The following is a 21,913-nucleotide window of genomic DNA, read 5'->3' on the forward strand; positions in this document are numbered from 1 at the left end:
GCGTTGGTTGTCTTCGTAATCAAAAAGTGTGGAGACACTGGTATGGCATACAAGTAAGATGTAGGAGTACATCTCATTGAACGTGATCAACTGTTGGGCACTTTGCTGTCAAAAATAGCTCATGAAGGATATAGATATAAGTATCCTTCCAACCTGATATCACCATCGTGACTTACAAATAACTCACTGTGCTTTGGTGTCGGACTATCTGAATTTTTTATTCAGTGATAGAAGATTTTTGGGTACAATTAAATACTTGTGAAGTTAGTGTGTGAGTTAAGATAAAATTGATCTCTCCGAATAAGTAGGAGTTAATGCATCAATGTATTTCAATTCAGTAAAATCTTGACCAAGATAATCCATGTGATAGATTTGAAAGATTGAAATATAATGTGGTTGACTATTCTGGAGTTGACAGTTAAATCTCAAGTCACCTTGAGTATTAGGGTCAAAGGGATGAATTATACGATAACCATATACTGATAAATTCTTGAATATTGCTTTACAATCTTTCGACCTATCCAGACATCGGGTGTCATTGCTAAATGGTCATTTTGATTGGTATAGAAAGTTTGTTTCTATACTATCGACTTAGGTTTGAACCTATAGGGTCACACTTAAAAAAAATTTCTGACGATCATATAGCTGATCAACAATTGAGAATTGTTCTAGAATTTAATCGTCAATTCGATTAATGATTAACCTTATTCAAAAATTATAATAAATTAATTTATTAATTATTGATAAATTATAGAAGGATTGATTGATAATTAGATTGCTAATCAGCTTAATTTGATTGATTATTAAGGTTTAGATTAAATCTAATTGAATTAGATTCAATTTGGTTTGACCCGATTAGGTTATGAGATGACCTAATCGCTAAAGGTGTTTGATTTCTGATTCAAACTCGATTAATTTTTAATTTGATTAGGATTTAATCGAAACTATTTGTTATCTAATTGGACTAGATAATCTAATTGGGTCTAACCTAATTTGATTGGGTCAAGAATCTAATTAAAAATAAATTCAAATGGAATAAGAAAATCCCTTGCGCCATCTTTCACTGTGCCCATCTTTTTTTCATGCGTGAAAGTGGTTTTTGCATGAAATTTCTTTCATCCAGAAGGTGTGTGATGTCTTCTTCTGATCCTCTCTGGATTAGAATTTGGTTGGTTCAAGTTTGAGTTTAAATTGGTTTGAAATCAGATTGAAACCAAAAGTCCAAGTTTTGTTGGACTCCTCCAAGCCGCCAACCACCTTTCTCATCAAGCCAAAATGATTTTTTTTGCATGAATATTTTTGCATAAATCTGAGTTTTGTCACCCATCTTTCTAAGTCCCTAAGATATGGATTGAGTTTGGTTCAAAATAATATTCAAATCTAATTTGAATTGGTGATAAGATCAAACCCTGTTTGAACGTGAACCAAAACAATCAAACTCTATCCTTATCTTGATGGGATGCCACCTTAAGAAGGGGTGGTTTTTTGTGTGCCCTATCAGATGAGTTTTTGACATGAGAGACCCTTAGAGAGGGCATGAAAAATCAGAGAGAGGGTGGGCGTCTGTGCGTGAGAAAAGGAGGAAGAAGGTTCCTCTTTGGGCATGAGATCTAAGGTAGGCTTCTAGGGTTTCCTAGTTCTAGATTTGTGAGAAAAAAATACAAAGGAATTTTGCCCTTTTTCTTCTACACCATCTCCTCGAAAAGCTCCATCTTCTGATCCAGAGGTGTTCATTCGATCTGAAGAGAGGAGTCATCTTCAGCCATCCAGAGCCTTCGATGTGAGCTAGCACTCCTGGAAAGGATGATCTATTCGGAGCTTCGAGTGGACTACCTGAAGAGGTCGAACACGTTGTGCGGCTATTCGACATCAGAAAAAACCTTGTAACATGCTCATCAACAGTGGTGATCATCAACCCATGATCAGATAATGAATTCTGAGCTCATCCTATTAGATCTAACGATTAGATCTGATTCAGAGCATTGATACAATCGATGTAGTCTTTTATGTTAAATCAAATTTTTATATGTATTATTTTCATATCATAGATCCTTAGAAAGGTAGTATAGATTTGATCTAAAATATACATAGAAGATTAAATTATTTAATCTATTATTTTTACTGTAAAAATTTAAAAAATACATACTTTGAACTGTCTGTTTTCTAATATATACTTGATAAACATTATCATCCTAGTAATAACGTATCATTTGGTTACGAATAAAATTTAAGAACTATTTGATAAATCTTCTTTTATCAATAATTAATAGCTCTAAGGATGTCATCATAAAAGGAGTTCTAAAAAAAATATGCAAAATTATGATGAACTTGCCAAAAAATAATTTTTATTAATATAATTTAATTATAATTCACATACAAAAGCACAACCATTTACAACTTAGACGATTGACTTTAGGACACATTCCTAACATTCGCCCCCTTGCATAGCTGCATATTATAAAAAGAATAAATTGAAAAAAAAATTAAAATATATAAAATGATAATGGATGCTTACCAATTGATGGAACCAACATGCAAAGTTTTGTGAGGCAATGACGGTCCATCCAACTACGGTCTATGGCACACTATCTAAGAATTTTTCATATACATAAATACAAAGCAACTGCTAATTAATTATTTTATCATTCAAAATAGCTTACATAGTAAATGCATCCTATCATCAACTAATAGATATAGAAGGTCCTATCCCATTTAAGAAATACATTCATTCTATAAATCAATTATTGTAATCAAACAATGCACAACAGGGATCAAATAAAATTTTGATAGCATTTTTTCTAAGTTCTCCCCATATGACTGAAGATGTGTGGGAAGAACTAAAAAAAAATATTATCTAAAATTTCTTTTGAACTCTTAGCATACTCTTTGATTATTGTAATGACCTATAGAATTATTTATATTTTTCAAACATCAATACTTGACAATCAATTAATCAATGTACATAATTCTTTCACCTATATAAAAATATATAAATATACGAATATAGTAGAATATATGTTGAAAAATATGTCTCAAAAGTTAATCGTCAACCTGTTGACAGTTGAGCAACCTTGTATTGTAATTGATTTGTTAATAAATAAAATATATTTTTGATATTTTCATCATAAGTTTTCATCTTCTAATAAACTTCGTTGTTGTGATGAAGTCTTTAGGACTATTTAAGTTCGATAAAGAGAGAATTTATCGATTAGTCCTTAAAGCTGTTCATGATCAAATGATAGGCTGTTAATAAGGACGACAGCTTCTATCGAGCATAGATCACTGTAGGCTATATGGGTTGGTTGTCCTCTTAACCAAGGAGTGTGGAGACACTGGTATGGCATACAGGTGAGATATAAGAGTACATCATCATTAAACGTGACCAACTCTAGAGCATTCTGCTGTCGAGAATATCTCTGATGGGATATAGGTATAAGTGTCCCTTAAACTTGAGATCACCTCAGTGACTTACAAGCAACTCACTGTGCTTTGGTACTGGACTAACTAAATTTTTAATTCAGTGATGGAAGGCTTCTGGGCACAGTCAAGTACTTGCAAAGTCAGAGTGTGATCAAGATGGGATTGACCACTCCAAAAGTTGGAGAAGAATGAGTCGCTGTATTTCAATTTAGCAAAACCTTGGCTAGGATAATCTATCAGATGGATTTGATATTTTGAAATACAATGTGGACAACCTGATCAGAGTTGATAGTTGAACTCTGAGGTATCCTATGAGTATTTTGATCAAGGAGATGAATTATATAGAAACTATATCCGCATGGTTTCTAAGGATATTGTTCTACACATTCGATCTATCCGACCATCGGGTACCATTGCTAGATGGTCACTTCGATTGGTATAAAAATTTATTTCTGTACTATCGACTTAGGTTCGGACCTATGAGATCACACACATTAGAGTTCACGATCCGATCGGATGGTTGATCAACGATTAAAAATCGTTCTAGGGTTAAACGATCAATACGATTGACATTTAACCTAGTACAAGTGTTGCAGGAAGATAGATTAGTAATTTGATTGCTAATTAGCTTAATTTAATTAAGCCAATGGGATGAAATTAAGTTTAATTGAATATGATTTAATTATATTTGGCTTGGGCTTGATTGGATCAAGTTCAATTAGTTTATTGGATAAGCCAAGTGCAAGAAAAAACTAGTCCTAGTTCAATTAGGACTTGGGTCAACCTAATTTTTAATTCAATTAAAAAATTAAATCTAATTTAATTTGATTAAATTAGATTTTTATTTAGATTAAGACCTATTTTAATTAGATTGATTTGGTTTGAGAAACTAAATTTGAATAAGTTATAGATTGAACCCTAGTAAGACTAGGATTCCACCTTGCACCAACTTATCCCCCTACGTCCACTCTCTCTTATTTTATGCGATAAAATCTTCTCTCCCAAACCTTCACGCATGCTTAAAGCTTTCCACTCTTTTTCTCTTACATGGAATGTGGTTGTGGACCAAGTCAAAGTAGGAATTAGTTTAGATTTCAAATTCTATGAGATGGAATTTTAAGAAACCAAAACTCTTTCTTATGGCACTGATTTTACCCAGAATTTTTTTGAAATTTTCATGACTTTTATGGCACATATTGTGCATCCTTTTCTGGTAGTCCATGGTAGAGAAAGAAGGAGGGGGCGCCCAAGAGTTGGGCACCACTTGTCTTGTCCTGTTTGGATTTTCCTTGACTAGGTATTTGACCTAGACAAGATTTCTTTATATCTCTTTATTTAAGATGAATTTCTTCTTGATATTTTTATGGATTATAGAGCATTGAGAGACCTTTGAGGCATATGAAAATCAGGAAGAAAGACTGTTGGGCATGGAGATATAATAGACACAAAACTAGGTCTCTAGGTGAGAGCAAAGAGAAGAAGAAGAGGGTCTTCTTTTAGGGTTGCTGAGTTCACCTCTTTCCTTCCTCTATCTGTGAGTTTTCTGAGAGTATCTCACATCTAAAATACTTTCTCCTACTTCTCATATTTGGAGAGTCCAAATCAAGAAGAAAGAGGCATCTGATCGACCATTGAAGAAGGATCAGCACAGTACTAGCATACTGTGCTGATTTTCTGGATCAGGACTTCTGATCGTGATTCGTGGGCTCACGTGGATGACTCTTAGAAATTGGATGCATGTGCATCTCCCAACATCATTTTCAAGTCCGGATTAGTAAAGTTAGAACATCTAACTTGCAAGATAATAGATCTGATCTATTATATTTTACATACATTAGATGTAGTATAGAAATATGTTGATATAATCAACATGTAGTTCTTGCTCTTTATATTTTAATTTTTGATTTAATATCATATAATAATCATATAATAGGATTTTAGATCTAGAGATTCTCTAATTTTATAAGATAAATTTTGATTTATTTTAGTCTTCCACTGCTTGATCTTGAAAAACTTTCAAGATCTAATCCTGAAATTCTAGATCTGGTTCCTTCAATATATACATTAATCAAAAGATGGATCTATGGTTCTATGCAATGTATTTTTTTATTAAATTAATAACTAATTAATTACTTAAATTAACACTCAATTATGGGATGCCGTAGAATATGCACTCGACCCTTGTGCAAGGACTGGCTGCCCTAGACATCGATTGAGACCTGAGGCCCAAGCACACAGGGCATGCCCCGACCCCATATTTGCAATGCTACCCAGCACCTTCCATCGGCCTGAGCATGTAGGGTGTGTAAGGGCTGGATGCCTTGAACGTCAGTTGGAATCTGAGGCTCGAGCATGCAAGGCACGCCCTAGCTCTGTATTCACAATGCTGGTCGGCACCTCCCCTCAGTTTGAGCATGCAGGGCACATGAAGGCTGGATGTCTTGGACGCCAACTAGGACCCGAGGTCCGAGTGCGTAGGGCATGCCTTGACCCCGTGTTTGCAATGCTACTTGGCACCTTCTCTCGGTCCAAGCACTCTGCATACTGAGATCCACGTCCCATGCTTCTAATTAATTAATTAATTAAACCTCAACTAATTAATTAAACATCTGAGCATGCAGGATGTGCGAGGGTTGGATGTCTTGGATGTCAGCTGGGACCCAAGGCCTGATGCATAGGGCATGCTCCAGTTCTGTATTCGCAATGCTGACTGACACCTCCCCTCGGCCTGAGCGCGTAGGGCACACGAGGGCTAGATGTCATAGACACTAGCTGGGACCCAAGGCTCGAGCGCATAGGGCACACCCTGACCCTATGTTTGCAATACTGTCCGATACCTTTCCTCGGTCCGAGCACTCTACATGTCGAGACCCAAGTCCCGTGCTTCTAATTAATTAATTAATTAAATATCTAACTAATTAATAAATTAATATTTAGTTAATTAGTTTTTTAATATCTAATTATACTTAATTAATATACTTTAAATAAAAAAATTAATTTTTAGTGATGGCATTAGCCATCGCTAATACTTACAGCAGAAGGTGGACTGGCGTGCAGGGATTGAGGCACGAGCTGGCATGTAGGGACTGAAGCGCGAGGGGACAGCTTCGAGATGGGATGTCGGCTGGGGGATGCGATCGTGGAGATGGGGGCGTGGGGATGGGGCCATAGAAAGGTGGCACGGGCAGGGCTGTGGGGTCGAGCCGACAGGGTAGGGGTAGCAGGGTTGAGGCCACGGGCTTGGGGTGGTGGGGCAGGGGCCGTGAGGTCGGGCCAACGGGGCCGAGGCCGTGAGGTTGGGGCTGGCGAGGTCGGGGCGGCCACGGGGGTGGCCGAAGCATGGGCACAGGGCCGTAGGAGGTTGGAGCGCAGGGAGGGGGAACCGTCGGAAAGGAGGTGCTGGGGGGATGGGACTAAGGCATTAGGGGATGGCTCGGGGATGGGACGACGGCTCGGGGATATGGTCGCGGAGATGAGGGTGCAGGGACAGGGCCATAGGAAGGTAGCACGGGTTGGGCTGACAGGGCAGGGGCCGCAGGGTCAGGGCCATGGGCTAGGGTCGGGGTTGCAGTGGCTGCAGGGTTGGGCTGAGGCGGCAAGGTCAGGGCTGGTGGGGTCAGGGTGGCTGCGAGTGTAGCCAAAGCACAGGCTTGAGGCTGTGGGATACCAGAGCACAAGGAGGGGGGGCCATCGGGAAGGAGGCACCAGGGTCAAGAAAATCGCTAGGAAGGAGGCACCGATGAGAGGAGAATCGCAGGAAGGGGAGGGGATGAGCGTGAAAGTTTTTTTTTCCTCTCACAGGCTGGGGGCATATTTTTGGCAGACTATTAGCGATGGCAAAAGTAGCTGTTGGTATATCTTCAAGGTATTAGCGACGGTAACCCTCCATCTCTAAAAACTAATCGCCGTCGTTAATATTGTTAAAAATTTTTCATAATTTTTTAAATAATTTTTTTTAAAATTATTAGTGATGATAATTCATTCTATCACTAATAGTAGATGGTAATTAATTAATTTAATTATAATTATAATTAAAAAAAATTAAAAATTAAAAATTATTTACAACAGCTTTTGCCATTGCTAATTGTCATAATTCTGTCGCTAATAGTATTAGCGATGGCTAATTTTTTGGATTGTTTTTATGATGATTAAAGACTATTACTAGTGATGGCTTGTTTTTCATTACTAATACCATCGCTAATACTTCAAATTCTTGTAGTGGTCCCCATATGGCTGAAGATGTGTGAGGAGAACTAAAAAAAATATTATTCAAAATTTTTCTCGAACCCTCAACATACCATTGGATTATTGTAATTATCTATAGAATTAATTATAATTTTTAAACTATCCAAACTGAACAGTTAATTGACTAATATATATAATTCTTCGATTCGTATAAAAATATATAAATATATGGATGTCGTAAAATATATACATTAATCAAAAGATAGATCTTTCATTATATGTAATACAATACTTTTAAAATTTTTAAAATACTGGGTTTCTAAGTAAAGGACATCATTGTAAATAGAGACGGTCGGGATGCATGTCCCGCGCACACAGACTTGGAGTGTGCCAGATGACTAGACCGTGCGAGCACACCAATATGGCATCCAGGCAAATCCCATCTTAGAGGTTTCAAAGTATCGAGCGGGATTGCAAATAAAGTTGGAAATAGATCAGGATGGGTTAGGCTACACCCTTCTTTGAGTCCAGTTCAAAAATTTTTTGAGACTTTGGATCGAGCCTAAGGCCTAGAGTCCAATCACTGAGCTGCTCTGACCACCATCGAAGTAGATGAGTAGGCTAAAATCGATTCGATAGTGGTCCGATCTTAAACCTCTACTGTTGAAAGCAGTAGGACTACTCTCATTGGAGAGCTTCCTAAAATAGTTTCATCTCTTGAGAATAATATTAATTTAAATAATATTATTAATGATATTATTTAAATTAATATTATTATTAATTTAAATATTATTAATATTAATTTAAATAATATTATTAATAATATTATTAATTTAAATATTATTAATATTTAAATTTAAATACTATTAATTTGAAATTAATTCAATAAATATAATTTTAAATATTAAAAATTTAAAAAGGTGGGAGTGGATTGTGGTGACGGAGTCGTCGCTATCGCTAAAAATCACTTGGCGGCTCTGACAGTAGTGCGGATCCAACGGTTAGGCATTTGAAGGGGGGAGGGGCAGAGAGAGAAAGGGGAGGCAGCCACAGGTTTAGTCCAGCAAGGGGAGGAGTGGGGGTAGAAGGGGAGGTGGCGGGGGCTTGATCCGATAAAGGAAGGGGCAGTCTGATAAAGGGGGAGGTGGTGGGGGTCCCAATCTGACAAGGGGAGGGCTCGAGAGCATGCAATCCAACAAGGAGACATTGGATCGAAGGTGGAGACGGCAGCACGGGGGCTGGGGGGAGGACGTCGAGGGCTCCGATGGCATGACAAGGGAGAAGGGGGACTGGAGGCGAGGGGGAAGAGGGGAGGCGAAGGATGATCTGGTAAGGGGAGGGCTCGAAAACACATGATCCGATAAGGGGATGCCGGATCGAAGGTGGAGACGATAGCATGGGGGCTAGGGAGAGGAGGTCGGGAGCTCTGACGGCACAGCAGGGGAGAAGGGGGGCCAAAGGCGGGGGGGAAGAGGGGAGGCAGGGGGAAAGTGGGTAGGCGGGGGAAGACTCGGAGGGTTTTTAGGATAGATTATTAGCGACGGCTAGCTTTCATCGCTAAAATCATCACTAATAGATATTTTTAAAGTTTAAATTTATAGCGATGGCAAAGCCGTTGCTAATAAGTCTATAGGATGGGGGAGAAAATTCGGAGAGAAAATTTAGGGTTTTTAGTGATGGCAACTTACCATCACTAATAATGTAAATCCATTGCTAATAATACTAAAAATAAATAAAAAAAATAAAATTATCTAGTTATTAAAGTTGGTAAAATATCATCGCTAATAAGATAACCTCATCATCAATAATCTTAGAACCATATTAAAAAAAATAAAATTATTGATTATTAGTGATGGCAAAATACCATCGCTAATAAGATAACCCCATCACTAATAATTCTAGAATCAAATTAAAAAAATTAAAATTATTTTTAATTAGAGATGCAACTTGTCGTCGCTAAAAACCAAAACTGTTGTCGCTAATAATTTTCTTTGATGACAGCAAATTTGTTGGTCACCATTCACCATCAGAAAAAATTATTATTAGCGACGGCAATTTTGCCGTCACTAATAGCCTTAGGTAAAAAAATATTTTTTTGTAGTATTTTTTTCTTCTATTTTTAAATATTTTCACTCTTATATTTGTTAAATTTTTTTTCCATAATCATTAAAATACTATATTTTTTGATTTGTTGATTTGTTAGGATAATCATATGTATGCTATAATCAAAAAAAATATTATACAAAAGTTTCATATGTTTATTAAAAAAGGACATATATATATATATATATATATATATATATATGATTACTAATTTAAAAGTTGTATATATTGATGGAATGTATATTCAACTAATAAATACTTTTTATATTTATATTTTGTAGATGTTATTGAAATTGGACTTTTAGTGAATATTTATGCTCAAAACTTAAATGTTAAAGGAAAAAATTTGAGGCTATTGATGCTTAAGTATGTATTTTACTTTGTATATAGTATATAATTTATTTAAAAATATATTATTTATCTTTCTAATTTAATTTGATGTTATTGTAGTAGACTGAGGATAAAGATGATCCAGATGAAACTAAAATTTTGTATAGTTTCACTCATCTAATTCTAATTATAATATCAACAATTGATAAAATATTTTGAAGGTATTCAAAAAATATTTTTATTTTTTTGATATTAAATTTTTATTTTTACTAAGAAATTTATATTATAGATGAGTATTATCTTTCCTTTACGAGTGCAACAGAAATTTATGTCAACTTGGATATATCAGAAGTGGAAATTTTAATTATAGGTATCATTTGCTTATCCATTATCTTATCGTGAAATTATATAAAAATTATTAATAAAATTTTATAATTTTTTTAGTAAAGATGTACCATGTGTGAATGATGTTCAAGAGATTATATCTTAAAGCTAATTACAAACTACTTCTACTGATCCATTATCTATTAGAAGGATGATAATTTAAGAGATAAAATTTATTGAGTGGGATTATCATAGACAAGTGATTAAACTTATATAATACTAAAACTTCATTCATATATCATATATAAATTTCTTAAATTTTATATTTATATTTGAAGATATATAATTATAATTAATATTAAATCATTTGATTTATAGGAAACTATCTTTAATTGAGAGGTATTAATTGGCAATATCAAAATAAAATTTGGATGGTACTATATTGCTTGCCAAATTTATCAGAGAAAAGTGAGATATACTGATCTTGGATTTTAATATGATAGATGCAATATAGAGCCTAAGTATCTAATGCTAAAGTTTATTTCACATTGAATGCTTAGAATTTATTGATAAAAAATAAATATATACTTTAGATCATAAAAGAAAAAGAAAATTTATATATTATATATTTTAGTATCACATCTCTTACTCATGTCCATTAAATTTTTTATTTGTTAGTTATAATAAATTTTGATTTTATTCTATTCTTTCCTTTTCTTTAGATATCTTACTATAATTTTATGTTGAAGATTATATCGAATTTGTATCATTTATTCTATTCAATAAAGTTGCTTAATTGTTAATAGACAAATCAGCTAAAGAATTATGCATGGATAAAATATATGTAATATATATTTTATATTTTATTCATCCAATTGATTAGTTGATAATACAAAGTTATATATTTCTCATTGTGCAGAAAGATGATGATTATATTATTCTCTTAGAAATAAAAAAAAAGCTATAGAAAAAAATTATATCTTCTAAATTAAAATTGATGAATACAATTCCAAAGGAGGACAAAGCTATACTATTCTTAAAATAATTTGGAATGATGCATACAATAAATTAAAAGATAAAAAAAATCAAAAAAAACTATTATGAGTGATATATTTCTATTATTTTATATATGAATGATTATATTTATCTATTTTATTCTAATAATTAATAACCTTTTTTTGCATATTGAAGCAAATGAAGAGGAAATTCCTATTATTGATAAGACTATGAAGAAAAAAGATATGCATGGGAAGCAAATAAGTGATCGTACTTTGCTTAATAATGAGCATTTTGAAACAACTAATGTTGAAAATATTATTTCAAAAAATAATTTTTGTATCAGTAAAAAATAAAAATGATTATATTACTTTTTATTATTATACTATTTAAATAATCTGACTTTATGTCTCCATTTAGAATGCTTGATTTCACTTATGATGTCTTTTATGTACGTTGGCTTTTTAATCTATAAATTTTTTAACATTAGATGCACAATATATATATTTTTTTCAAGAAAAAATTACATCCCGTGCATCACATTGAGTTATAAACTAGTTTTAAAAAAAATCAAGGAGTTTTTGATTCACTTGATCTCCACATTGCGCTCACTCTCATTTGATCTTCGCTGAATGTTGCGTCCCATATATTTTTGCTAAAATTATTGAATCCTTATATTGCTTTTGAAAACCGACAAATCCTAAATATCTCTATTAGGTGTGAAGCAAACATGAGTTTATGAAGGATCAATATAGTCTAAAGAGTTTGAGTTTGTGAAGAACTTCTAGTTGTCCTAGAAGTTTGAGTTTGTGAAGGGCTCTCAAGTGAATGCGAAAAGTCCTCTCTCAAGCCCGATGTCCGTTTGTGAAAGATTTCTCAATATTGCTTCAAAACTGGAAAATCCCAATGATAATTTAAGATTTTTTTTTGTGAGAAGATTATTATTTGAGAAGTCTCATTTTAGTTTGAGTTTATTTTCTATTTGCATGAGAATCTTGATTTATGATACCTCTCTTCCATTAAAAAAAAGCCAATATGAGAGGTCGTAGGAGTTTGAGTTTGTTTTCTATTTGCATGAGAATCCCCATGGATGATGCCTTGGTTCCATTAAAAAATAAAACTAGCATGAAAGGTCCTAGGAGTTTGAGTTTGTGAATGATCCAACAGTCTTGGGAGTTTAAGTTTGCGAAGAACTCCTAAGTAAACATGAAAAATCCCTTCTCAAGTTTGATGTCCCATAAGATTATTAATTTGATTTATTTCTTATTTATATGAAAACCCCTGATTGTGATGCCTCTATTCTATTAAAATAAATGATAACATTTTGTGGAAATAAAACCAACTCGTGATCCCTTCTTAGATCTTGCAATTACGTCCCTCTCAAGCACCATGCCCCATTTATAAAGGACTTCCTAAAACTGACTCATTTGTGATGCCTCTATTCAATCAAAACAAACCCCCTTATGTTATGACTCCTTTAAATGATGAAAAAAAATGTGACTATGTAGTGATTGTAAAAAAAAAAAAAAAAAGAAACGAAAAGAAAACACCCCATTTGTGAAGGACTTCTCAAGACCCCTCATGTTATGATTCCTTTAAATGGCAAAAAAAAAGAAAGAGTGACCATATAGTGATATAAAAAAAAAAAACATTTGTGAAGGACTTTTCAAAACTAAAAAATTCTAATTTGTTTCTCATTTATGTGAGAATCCCCATTATATACCTCTCTTCCATTAAAAAAAAATGATTTCTCACATTGTGATCTCTCTTAGATAGCAAAATAAAAAGTGCAGCCACATCATGATCGCAAAAAAAAAAAAAGCACGTGACACTTCCTTACTGAAAACTATATGACGTGATCCCTTTTTCGCACAAACCACATCTCTTTGCATAAATGACATTATGTACTCCTTTCTTCTCAATGCCTCATGAATAATATGCCTCATGAATAATATCATCACTCCATGCCTCTGGAACCATATGGACATGGGTGCAATGTTAATCAATTGGATCTCACGCGATACTACAATTTTTGAGAATATTTGATTTCATTAAGAACTCCAACGAACATGTGCTGTGCCAGCTATGCTACCATATATTTTCTAACCCAATTCTTTCTCGCTTAAGTTTCTTAAAATAATATGAAGTCCTCCCCTTCTTCACCATCTCACACATGATCTAAAGCCCCCTCGCTCCTGGATGATCACTAAATGCGTCATCCCCTTCTTCACCATCCATGCATGCCAACCTGAAATTTAGATCTAAAGGCCCCTCACTCAATGGTTGATTATTAAATGCCTCATAGCTGCCTCGACCACATCAATCTCTACTAATCCTACCTACGTTAAATCATGATTGATCAACATCTAGATGAAGTATTGATGGCTGCAATCTTATGAGTTTCTCTCTCTCCCTATCTTTCTCTCAAATAAATATTTTTTCAAAGTTCTCCATTAGATCTATAGGATCAACCAAAGAATAGGCAACTGATTTTATTAAATATTATGTTTGTCTTGCTTGTTGAATTGAACTTATATTAATTTCAAAATATCCATAGAATTGAAGACATGCAATATTAGCACCAATTTAAAATCTCTATGCAAGTTACACTTATGTTTTTCTACATAATATAAAAGTCATATTTAAAGATAGTCACTAAAGAATTTTATTCTTTACTTTGTTACTTCATATTAAGAAAAGTACAATCAAGTAGTTGATTGACAATAGAAAATTCTGGATGAGAGACAATAGCTCCTAAATTAGCTTGATAAGTATGCTACGCCTCAACATCTCAAATAAGTGCTTGCCTTGGAGTTTAAAACTTAAGAAATACTAGATTAAGCTTCTGGATCCTCAAAAAATGAAAATAAAGGGTAAGGTTATTATGTACAACTAGCATAAAGATAATCAAAGACATATACATCAAGATTGCCCATATGTATTGCGTCATTTCATTATTCTAAAGAAGCTTCCTAATTTTGGTAACCTCAATGATGACTGATATTTATAGCACATAAAAATTTTTGATCTCGCATATGCCTTTGATGTTGCTAGAAACTCTTGCATAGAAAAATCAATATAAATGTCACGGTAAAGACACATCAAAGAATATGGTCCAAGGTGATCTCTTATTTCTTATATAATTAGTTTTTTTAATGCATCAATTCTATATATATTTATTAAGTGTTTGTATCATATATGTAATTTATTTTGGTAAAATGGGAGTTGTAACTATATTCTTAAAAGGATAATAGAAATATACATGGATATAAACAAGAGTAGCCAATCAACAAGAGGTCGCATAGAACAAAACAAAAAAAGAAGTCCATATGTACATTGGGTCTGGATAAACCAAAAATCTAAATACCAATTATACAAGAATAGAAAATTACCAAGATTATAATTAAGCAAGTTGGTGAGTTTACTAGTTCATCTTGTGATAATAATTGTATAATACTCTCTTGCAAAAATTTATTTTGCTGAAAAATTAAATGTAGGCTTGCTCATGGTTATGTCAAGTGACAATTTTGGCATGAACTCCACATATATCATTAAGAAATATTCTTTATTTTAATAGGTTGTATAATAACTATATCTTCTATCCCAAAGATTATTTATTTAGAGTAATCAAAAATATCATAGTACAAGTTTGATATTTGTATTATAGCATTAGTTATGCAGATTTAATCTAAAGAGCAAATCTTCGTTATACAACTTTATATTTTTAAAACTACAAGTTTCTACTCAAACTTATAGTTTTAGTTCTATATTATTCTTTCCAACAGTTCTCATAGTTAACTTGTTTTTCGATTGGCTTTTTAGAGCAAGTATCATTGTTATGGACAAATGGTGGATTCGTCCATCTAGATAAATAGATGTATATTCTAATATCGAATATCAGTTCTCTTTATTTTAATATCAATTCTAATATGGGGTATGGTAAAAGAGCATAGCATCTAGACTTACGGGCGTAGCACTAGGCTGCAATAAGGGTCTAGCACTGGACTACGTTAGAAAGCTAAATTATATCTACTCTTAGGATAAAAGGTAGAGTAAATTATTGAAAGATCCACTTTACGAAGTATAAATCTATTATTTATACTAAAATAAAATAACTGTCCACTCTAATAGCCGCATCCATGTCTAACCTCCATTCGTAGCATTTCTGATGATTAACACCAGTTTCTTCCTCCTACTGCACAACCATCTAAATTTATATGGTATTAACTATTAGAGTGATATTCATATTCTTACGGTCTTGACCTATCATAAGATTTTCTTCAACCTGCCTCTTCACGACATTGGTTGCCTTTTCTTAATTACCTTGCAATATGATTTGGTCCTTGAAGACATCATTGAGAACAAGTTGGTCAGCTTTATATAATTTTCACTTATCAACCATCTAGACAATCATGCTAACATTAAGTCTTGATTTTATGGTATGAAGTCCCTTCTGATTTTACCTAAGGGCAACCACGTGTATCGTGATCTTTGGATAAATATTGTCCTTGTTTATTCTAAACAAATATAAAATCAAATTAAAAATTAAGTATATCTATATCCTAAATAGACATAAATACAAATTAGATATTAAGCATATCCATTTTCTTTATTCAATTCAAATATGGATATAAATCAGATATGCATATTCCCCACATGCTGCCTTGAGTAATGATGTGGTATAAACAATCGTTGATTTTCTTTAGCTACGAAAGGGCAAAACAAATAGCCAATAAACATCTAGACATTGGCATTGATCTATATGTAGAACAACTCTTGATGAGAGAGAGGGAGGAAAGAGAGGGACAAAGGGAGGTGGAGTAGGAAAGACCAAGATCTCATAGATGATGATACCTCAAAGGTAATAAACTTCTCAACATCAGCATGAGTCAACTTGGGGAGCATAGAGGGGAGGAAAGAGGGAGGTAGAGTAAAGAAAGGAGGGCCATAAATAGAATTAGAGGTGAACTTCTTGATGTCGACATTGGTTCAATTGGGAGCAATGCTCGATGAGAGGGTGGGAGAAAAGAGGAGAGACAGAGACATAGAAAAGGAAGAGAGGAGAGATAGAGAGAGGATAAGGTAGGTAGAGAGAGTTTTTTTTCTTTTTTTTTTCAAGGAATAGAGGTGCGGGCAATATTTTTAATCATTAGTTTTTTTTTTTTTGATTTTTCCTTCGATTTGAGGTAGGGTAGATTTAATAAAGCTTCACGGCAATTCACATTGATCTACGGCTAGGAGGTGATTAGGTCCAAACCCATTTTACATAAAATTTTTTTACACATACAATCAAGATGCTATGACCGTCAATAGGAGATAGACGGCCATCAAATAATATGCACACTGTATATGAAAACGACACATACTTGTGAACTATCTTATTTGATAGCTGTCCATCTTTTCATGAGGGCCATCCACAAATTTATAGCATTCTACGTTTTGTACATATACCGTAAAAATTTGTAATCAATATGTAATAGAAAAAATGATTTTAGATTTTGAATTTTGTAATATTTTAGCTTGACGAATGTAATGCAAGTGCATAGCTGTAATTGATTTTTTTATAATTATTATTTGAGATATTAGGAGAACATAAAATGGGTTTATGCCAAAACTTAACTAACATGGGCCGGAGACAAAGCTGTTGGCCTCCGCTCCTCTGTGATCCCAAACCCTAACGGCCTCACATATAAGTAAGGCCTTCGTACCATCGCCACCAAAACCCTAGGAGGGTCGAAGAAGCGAGAACAAGGAGGCATCCCGTCTTCTCTCCTCTCTCTAGATCTCCTCTTGTGTAAGATCCGATCTACTCTCCCTTTGCTCCAATCTTTCCGAAACAAATCTCCTCCAAATTTCTGACTTCTTCTTTGTCCCCCTTCGAATCTTAGCAGGTCGCTCGATTGATCTCGCGATGGCCACCGGAGAGCTTGCCTGCTCCTACGCCGCTCTTATCCTCCACGATGATGGCATCCCCATCACGGTTCTCCTCTTCTTCTCCTTCTCTTCTTCTTTCCTTTCTAGTGTTTTGATTACTGCCTGTAATCTAAAGCGAGGGTTTTTAATTTGATTGACGACAGGCGGAGAAGATTTCCACCTTAGTGAAGGCCGCCAATCTGAAGATAGACTCCTACTGGGCTCCCCTCTTCGCCAAGCTGCTCGAGAAGAGGAGCGTTGACGACCTCATTTTGAGCGTTGGATCCGGTTCGAACCTCGTTGCTTGCCTTCTCTGTGTAATCTTTTGATGCTTACTGGGTGGTTTAAATGATGCTTAGTGGGTCGTTTAATGTTAGGGGGAGGCAGTGCTCCTGTTGCGGTCTCAGGGCCGGCTGGTGGTGCCGGCGGTGCAGCTGCCACTGCTGCCGCACCGGTAGTTGAGGAGAAGAAGGTGGATTTCTTTTTCAAATTTAATATGTTATGATTTTGAGGGTACGGAGGATTTTAATTCGTATCATCACCTGTTTTTGATGCAGGAGGAGCCGAAGGAGGAGAGTGATGATGATATGGGATTCAGCTTATTCGATTAGAGATCTTAGGCTATTTCTTTCTTTTCAATTTTAAGACAGAAAAATTTTCATTTTATTCGTAAGAGCTCTCATCCTTTAGATTTTCAATGTTTGGAATGTGGACTTGAATTGGATACATCTGAAGAGATCATTTTATGTTTGTTAAGTGGAATATTGAGATTTTTATCGGCAAGCATTTTATGTTTTAGTTAAGTTTGTAGTGATGTGGACGACACTGATCAATAATCCATGGTTGGTTCTCAAATAATCATTTATTTAGTTCTTTGCTGTGTCAATTTTTTATAAAACATGTTGGTAAATAAACATGTTGGTAAATCTTATGTTTTTAACTGACGCATTAGTCTCCACTTAAAATGGTGCCTCTTATTTGGATTGGCAATACTGGATTATATTGTTGCAGGGTCATCGCTGTTATTCTTTATTATTTGTTTCATTAGTTTCCATATGATGTATTGTGGGGGCTTCTGTTTATGCAAAGTATCATCAGATGTGTCTAATTCTTCATACTAGTGTCTGAGTATATATTATTTATCTCTATAGAGTATATATTATTTATCTCTCTACTGGTTTTCGAATTTGTATGCTAGAGAATGTCTCTTCTTCTTGTTTATGCCATAAATGCATTTAATAGTGCTCATATATCGTCATGACTGTCCATTATCATTGTCAATAGCAAAGACATCAACCTACTCTGCGTTGGGTGCTGCATCATATGCATAAGCATGCTTAGTATTGTGCACATGAAATAAGTGCTTAGAATCATAATTTGTTTACTTTCCTTTAGGCTAAATACATCAAGATTCGTCATCTTGGTATTCATGCTGCAGTGTTGATATGCATGATATGAGGTTGGTTTGGTGTACTGAGGCTTGATATGCTGCCTATATTGAGTCTTGGTTTGGTAAAAGTATGGAACAGTATATGCCCTGTACGAGGCAGAACCCATGGTATGATGAACCATCAATATGTCTTGTTTCTTAACTTTGGGAAATTGAATGGTCAAGGTGTACTTGACATACATTGGGTTGGTGGTTGCATTTTTGCTTTCATGTATATTCATTGTCAGTCTTTGTTTTACAGGCAACTTATTTTGATATTTAAAATTTGTGGTCTTTGTTGTTTTGAGCTGTAATATCGATTAACTTGAACATGAGGAGAATGCTTAAGAACCAAGGTCATTGTTCATTTTTGTCAAGTGATGTTTCTGTTAGAATTGTGAATCTTGATTACCAATATAAACTCATAATATGGCTATAAAGTCATGAATACTATGTGTGCACAAAGAAAACCTGAAATATATTAGCATTTCATTATTTTGGTTGCTCGCAGCTAAGAATGTTCCAGTGCAATCATTTTGTCATAAATTTTGAGGCAGAGGTACTGGATTTTCTTTTCTTTTCTTTTCTTTTTTTTTTGTTTTGGGTTGGGGTGGGGGGGGGGGTTGTTTATTGCAGGGTGGATGGGGGGTGCTTCTGAGGTGTAGCATGAGAGCTACTAACGTTAGAGACTTAGAAGACCAAGAGCAGCACAATAAGGAAGATAACGTGTTATGGATCAAAAATAGAAGGCACCAGATATGGCCCATTGAATTTTGGAAGAAGCATTTCTAACCAGTCTGAGGGAGGAAATTTTGGAAGTGTAATAATATAGGATGAGGTTGTGGAAGGTCTATGTTATAATATACTTATGTGGTGAATATTTGATGATGTTCTTTTATGAATGAGGCTTAAGTTGTGTTGTCATCATCACAAGGCTTGATAATTATGGTTATGTATTTAAGTTAAAGAGGTTTCTAGATAATGGATACTTCTTTGGTATTTCGTCCCTTTGTTTGAATTGATGTTTCTCCTTTGGATGTGTTATTGTGTCACCTATTAATGGCTTATATTTCTGTATGTTCTTGTTAATACCTTTTCCCTGTACATAGAACTGATAGTTATTACTTTATTGGTATCATGCATATGCTGTGTTAAATTTCAGTGTATATGCAATTGATTTGAATTTCTGAACTCTTTTTTTTTTTCATTTATTTAGGCTGTGGTATGTCTAATTAAATATTGGGAAAAGGGCTTGGGCCCAGAATAATTCTTAGTTAAACGCCACAACCCTACAATTTTTAGGACTCTATTTGCTGGTCTCAGCTGGAACTTTCACTAGTCTAATCATTGTTGTCTTTAATCTGTATACAAAATAAATTCAGAGGTATATGGGGTATGAAAAAGGCATATACTGTATAATAAGAGTAGGCTGCAGCAGAATGTCGTAGGGGCTTTCTTACCGTCTGCTCATTAGAGACCTAGAGAAAAAGTTATGCGATAGTAGTAACATGGTATTGTAAATGTCACGTACTAAGAGAGGAGTTCTGGAGAATCATGCTAATAGAAGAGTTCTAGAGAATCATTTAAGGTAGTGCTTTATGAAAAGAAATATGGGCACTAGCATAGTTGAGATAGAGGTGCTGAATTGAATTTGAAAAATACTATATGATAAGAATGCATCTATTTGAGAAAGCTTAGGAGTTGGAATGATTTTGGATGATGCTAGTAAAGGCCCATTTTAGTGGTACAATTATGCATAGTATATATGTGGAGGCTCTTGCAAGCATGGCACTTTTAATATGTTGATAGCTCGTAATAATTAAGGATATAGTCCATGCTTTTCAGAATCTCAATTGATCTTATGAAAAAGAACTAGAAAAGCTTCAATTTGGGTCAATATTAAAGTGGCCTTCAGTATCGGACCCAGTTGCCTAAAGAGAGAAACGAATGCGAGTACATTTTATAAAGTAGAAGATAACTTTATTAGTTCTTGCATTCATTTAAGGCTGTGGAGGCATGGTTGACAAGAATGCAACTGTGAATGCAGCAGAAGGTTTGAGTTAAAAAGCGTGATAACTGAATGGTTGTTGCTGATGAATGATTGTGGTATCAAATTACATGGAAGAAGGATGCTGAATGTAGTTTGGCAAGGTATTATTCAAAGTTGAAATTAGGCTATCTCTGTTTGGACTTGTATATCAGCATGTATTGGATTCTTGTTTTAAAGGGAGGACAATGATTAATGCTATCTGCATCAAGATGTCAAGCATTAGTGCAGTATTGTTAGGGAAAAATACATGTTGAAATTTTGAAACTGCTTGGATTACATTCAAATGTTTGCTTGAGGCTTGCAGAGATTCATCATATCTGAAAAATATATATTGTATTGAGAGGTTGAAAGATTAAAGAGCATGCTTGGATGTGCAAACGTGCCATCCGCATTATACTGATAATGGTAGTTTCTCATGAATACGAGAGAGGGAAACTTTGGGTCTAGATTTTGTCCCGGGTTGAATCTAGAATCCACTTGATATATTCCCCTCTTAAAACCTTTGTCTACCCTGCTGTCTTGGTTCCAGAGGAGGAAGACTGCTAGGTTTGATTGATGGTGACCCTGTTGTCTCTGCTGCCCTAGTTGAGGTCTTTATGATCATTTGTGTCCTCTTTAACTGATGTTGATGGTTCTGCTTCTGCACTAAGGGATGAGCTGGTGGAGTGATGGTGGCCTTGCACATTATGTTTGGGATGCCATCAGGTTTTAGCCTTTAGCAGTTTTAGTTTCCCAGGGCCTGTTTTGTATCATTTATTTTTGTATTTTTGTTTCTTTGCAAATTGGTGAAATACTACATGGAGATTGATGTTGAATAAAGAATTTGCACAATGAGTTTCACTCGTTTCTGAAAGCAATAAATATCTGCAGCCAAAGGCTCTAAAGATTCTACAAACAATATAAAACTGAAAACAAAAATGTTTTTTGTCATACATGTTGGTCAGTTGATGTTCTGGGATTTTGGAAAACGAAAGCAAAAAACAAAAGCAATGCCATGCAGGCCTTTGGAATTTACATTTTATTTTCTTTTTTTTTGGTAGCACATTTTATTTTCATTTTTATTGTGAATATCAAAGACTAAAATGACAGGTCAACTGAATCACCAATCCAATCTGCGTGGTTCTTACTTCGGCTCTCTCAGTTGTTTGTATAGTTTCACAGGA

The 21,913-nt window shown here is 34.5% G+C and overlaps 1 protein-coding gene across 2 annotated transcripts; it reads left to right on the forward strand.

The window, feature by feature from the left end:
* The first annotated feature begins 16,984 nt into the window (after nucleotides 1-16,984).
* On the forward strand, nucleotides 16,985-18,140 carry LOC105033103 (large ribosomal subunit protein P1). 2 transcript variants are annotated; one of them, XM_010907755.3, is made up of 5 exons: nucleotides 16,985-17,152; nucleotides 17,247-17,338; nucleotides 17,436-17,559; nucleotides 17,649-17,743; nucleotides 17,829-18,140. In XM_010907755.3, the coding sequence occupies exons 2-5, from the start codon at nucleotides 17,270-17,272 to the stop codon at nucleotides 17,880-17,882; spliced, it is 342 nt and encodes a 113-aa protein (XP_010906057.1). In that variant the 5' UTR covers nucleotides 16,985-17,152; nucleotides 17,247-17,269; the 3' UTR covers nucleotides 17,883-18,140. The 2 variants fall into 2 exon arrangements, with proteins under 2 accessions (XP_010906057.1, XP_010906056.1); XM_010907754.3 differs by having other exon boundaries at nucleotides 17,005-17,152; nucleotides 17,250-17,338.
* The last annotated feature ends 3,773 nt before the right edge of the window (nucleotides 18,141-21,913 follow it).

Source organism: Elaeis guineensis, chromosome 11 (genome assembly GCF_000442705.2).
Source record: "Elaeis guineensis isolate ETL-2024a chromosome 11, EG11, whole genome shotgun sequence".
NCBI classification, from domain to species: Eukaryota; Viridiplantae; Streptophyta; class Magnoliopsida; order Arecales; family Arecaceae; genus Elaeis; species Elaeis guineensis.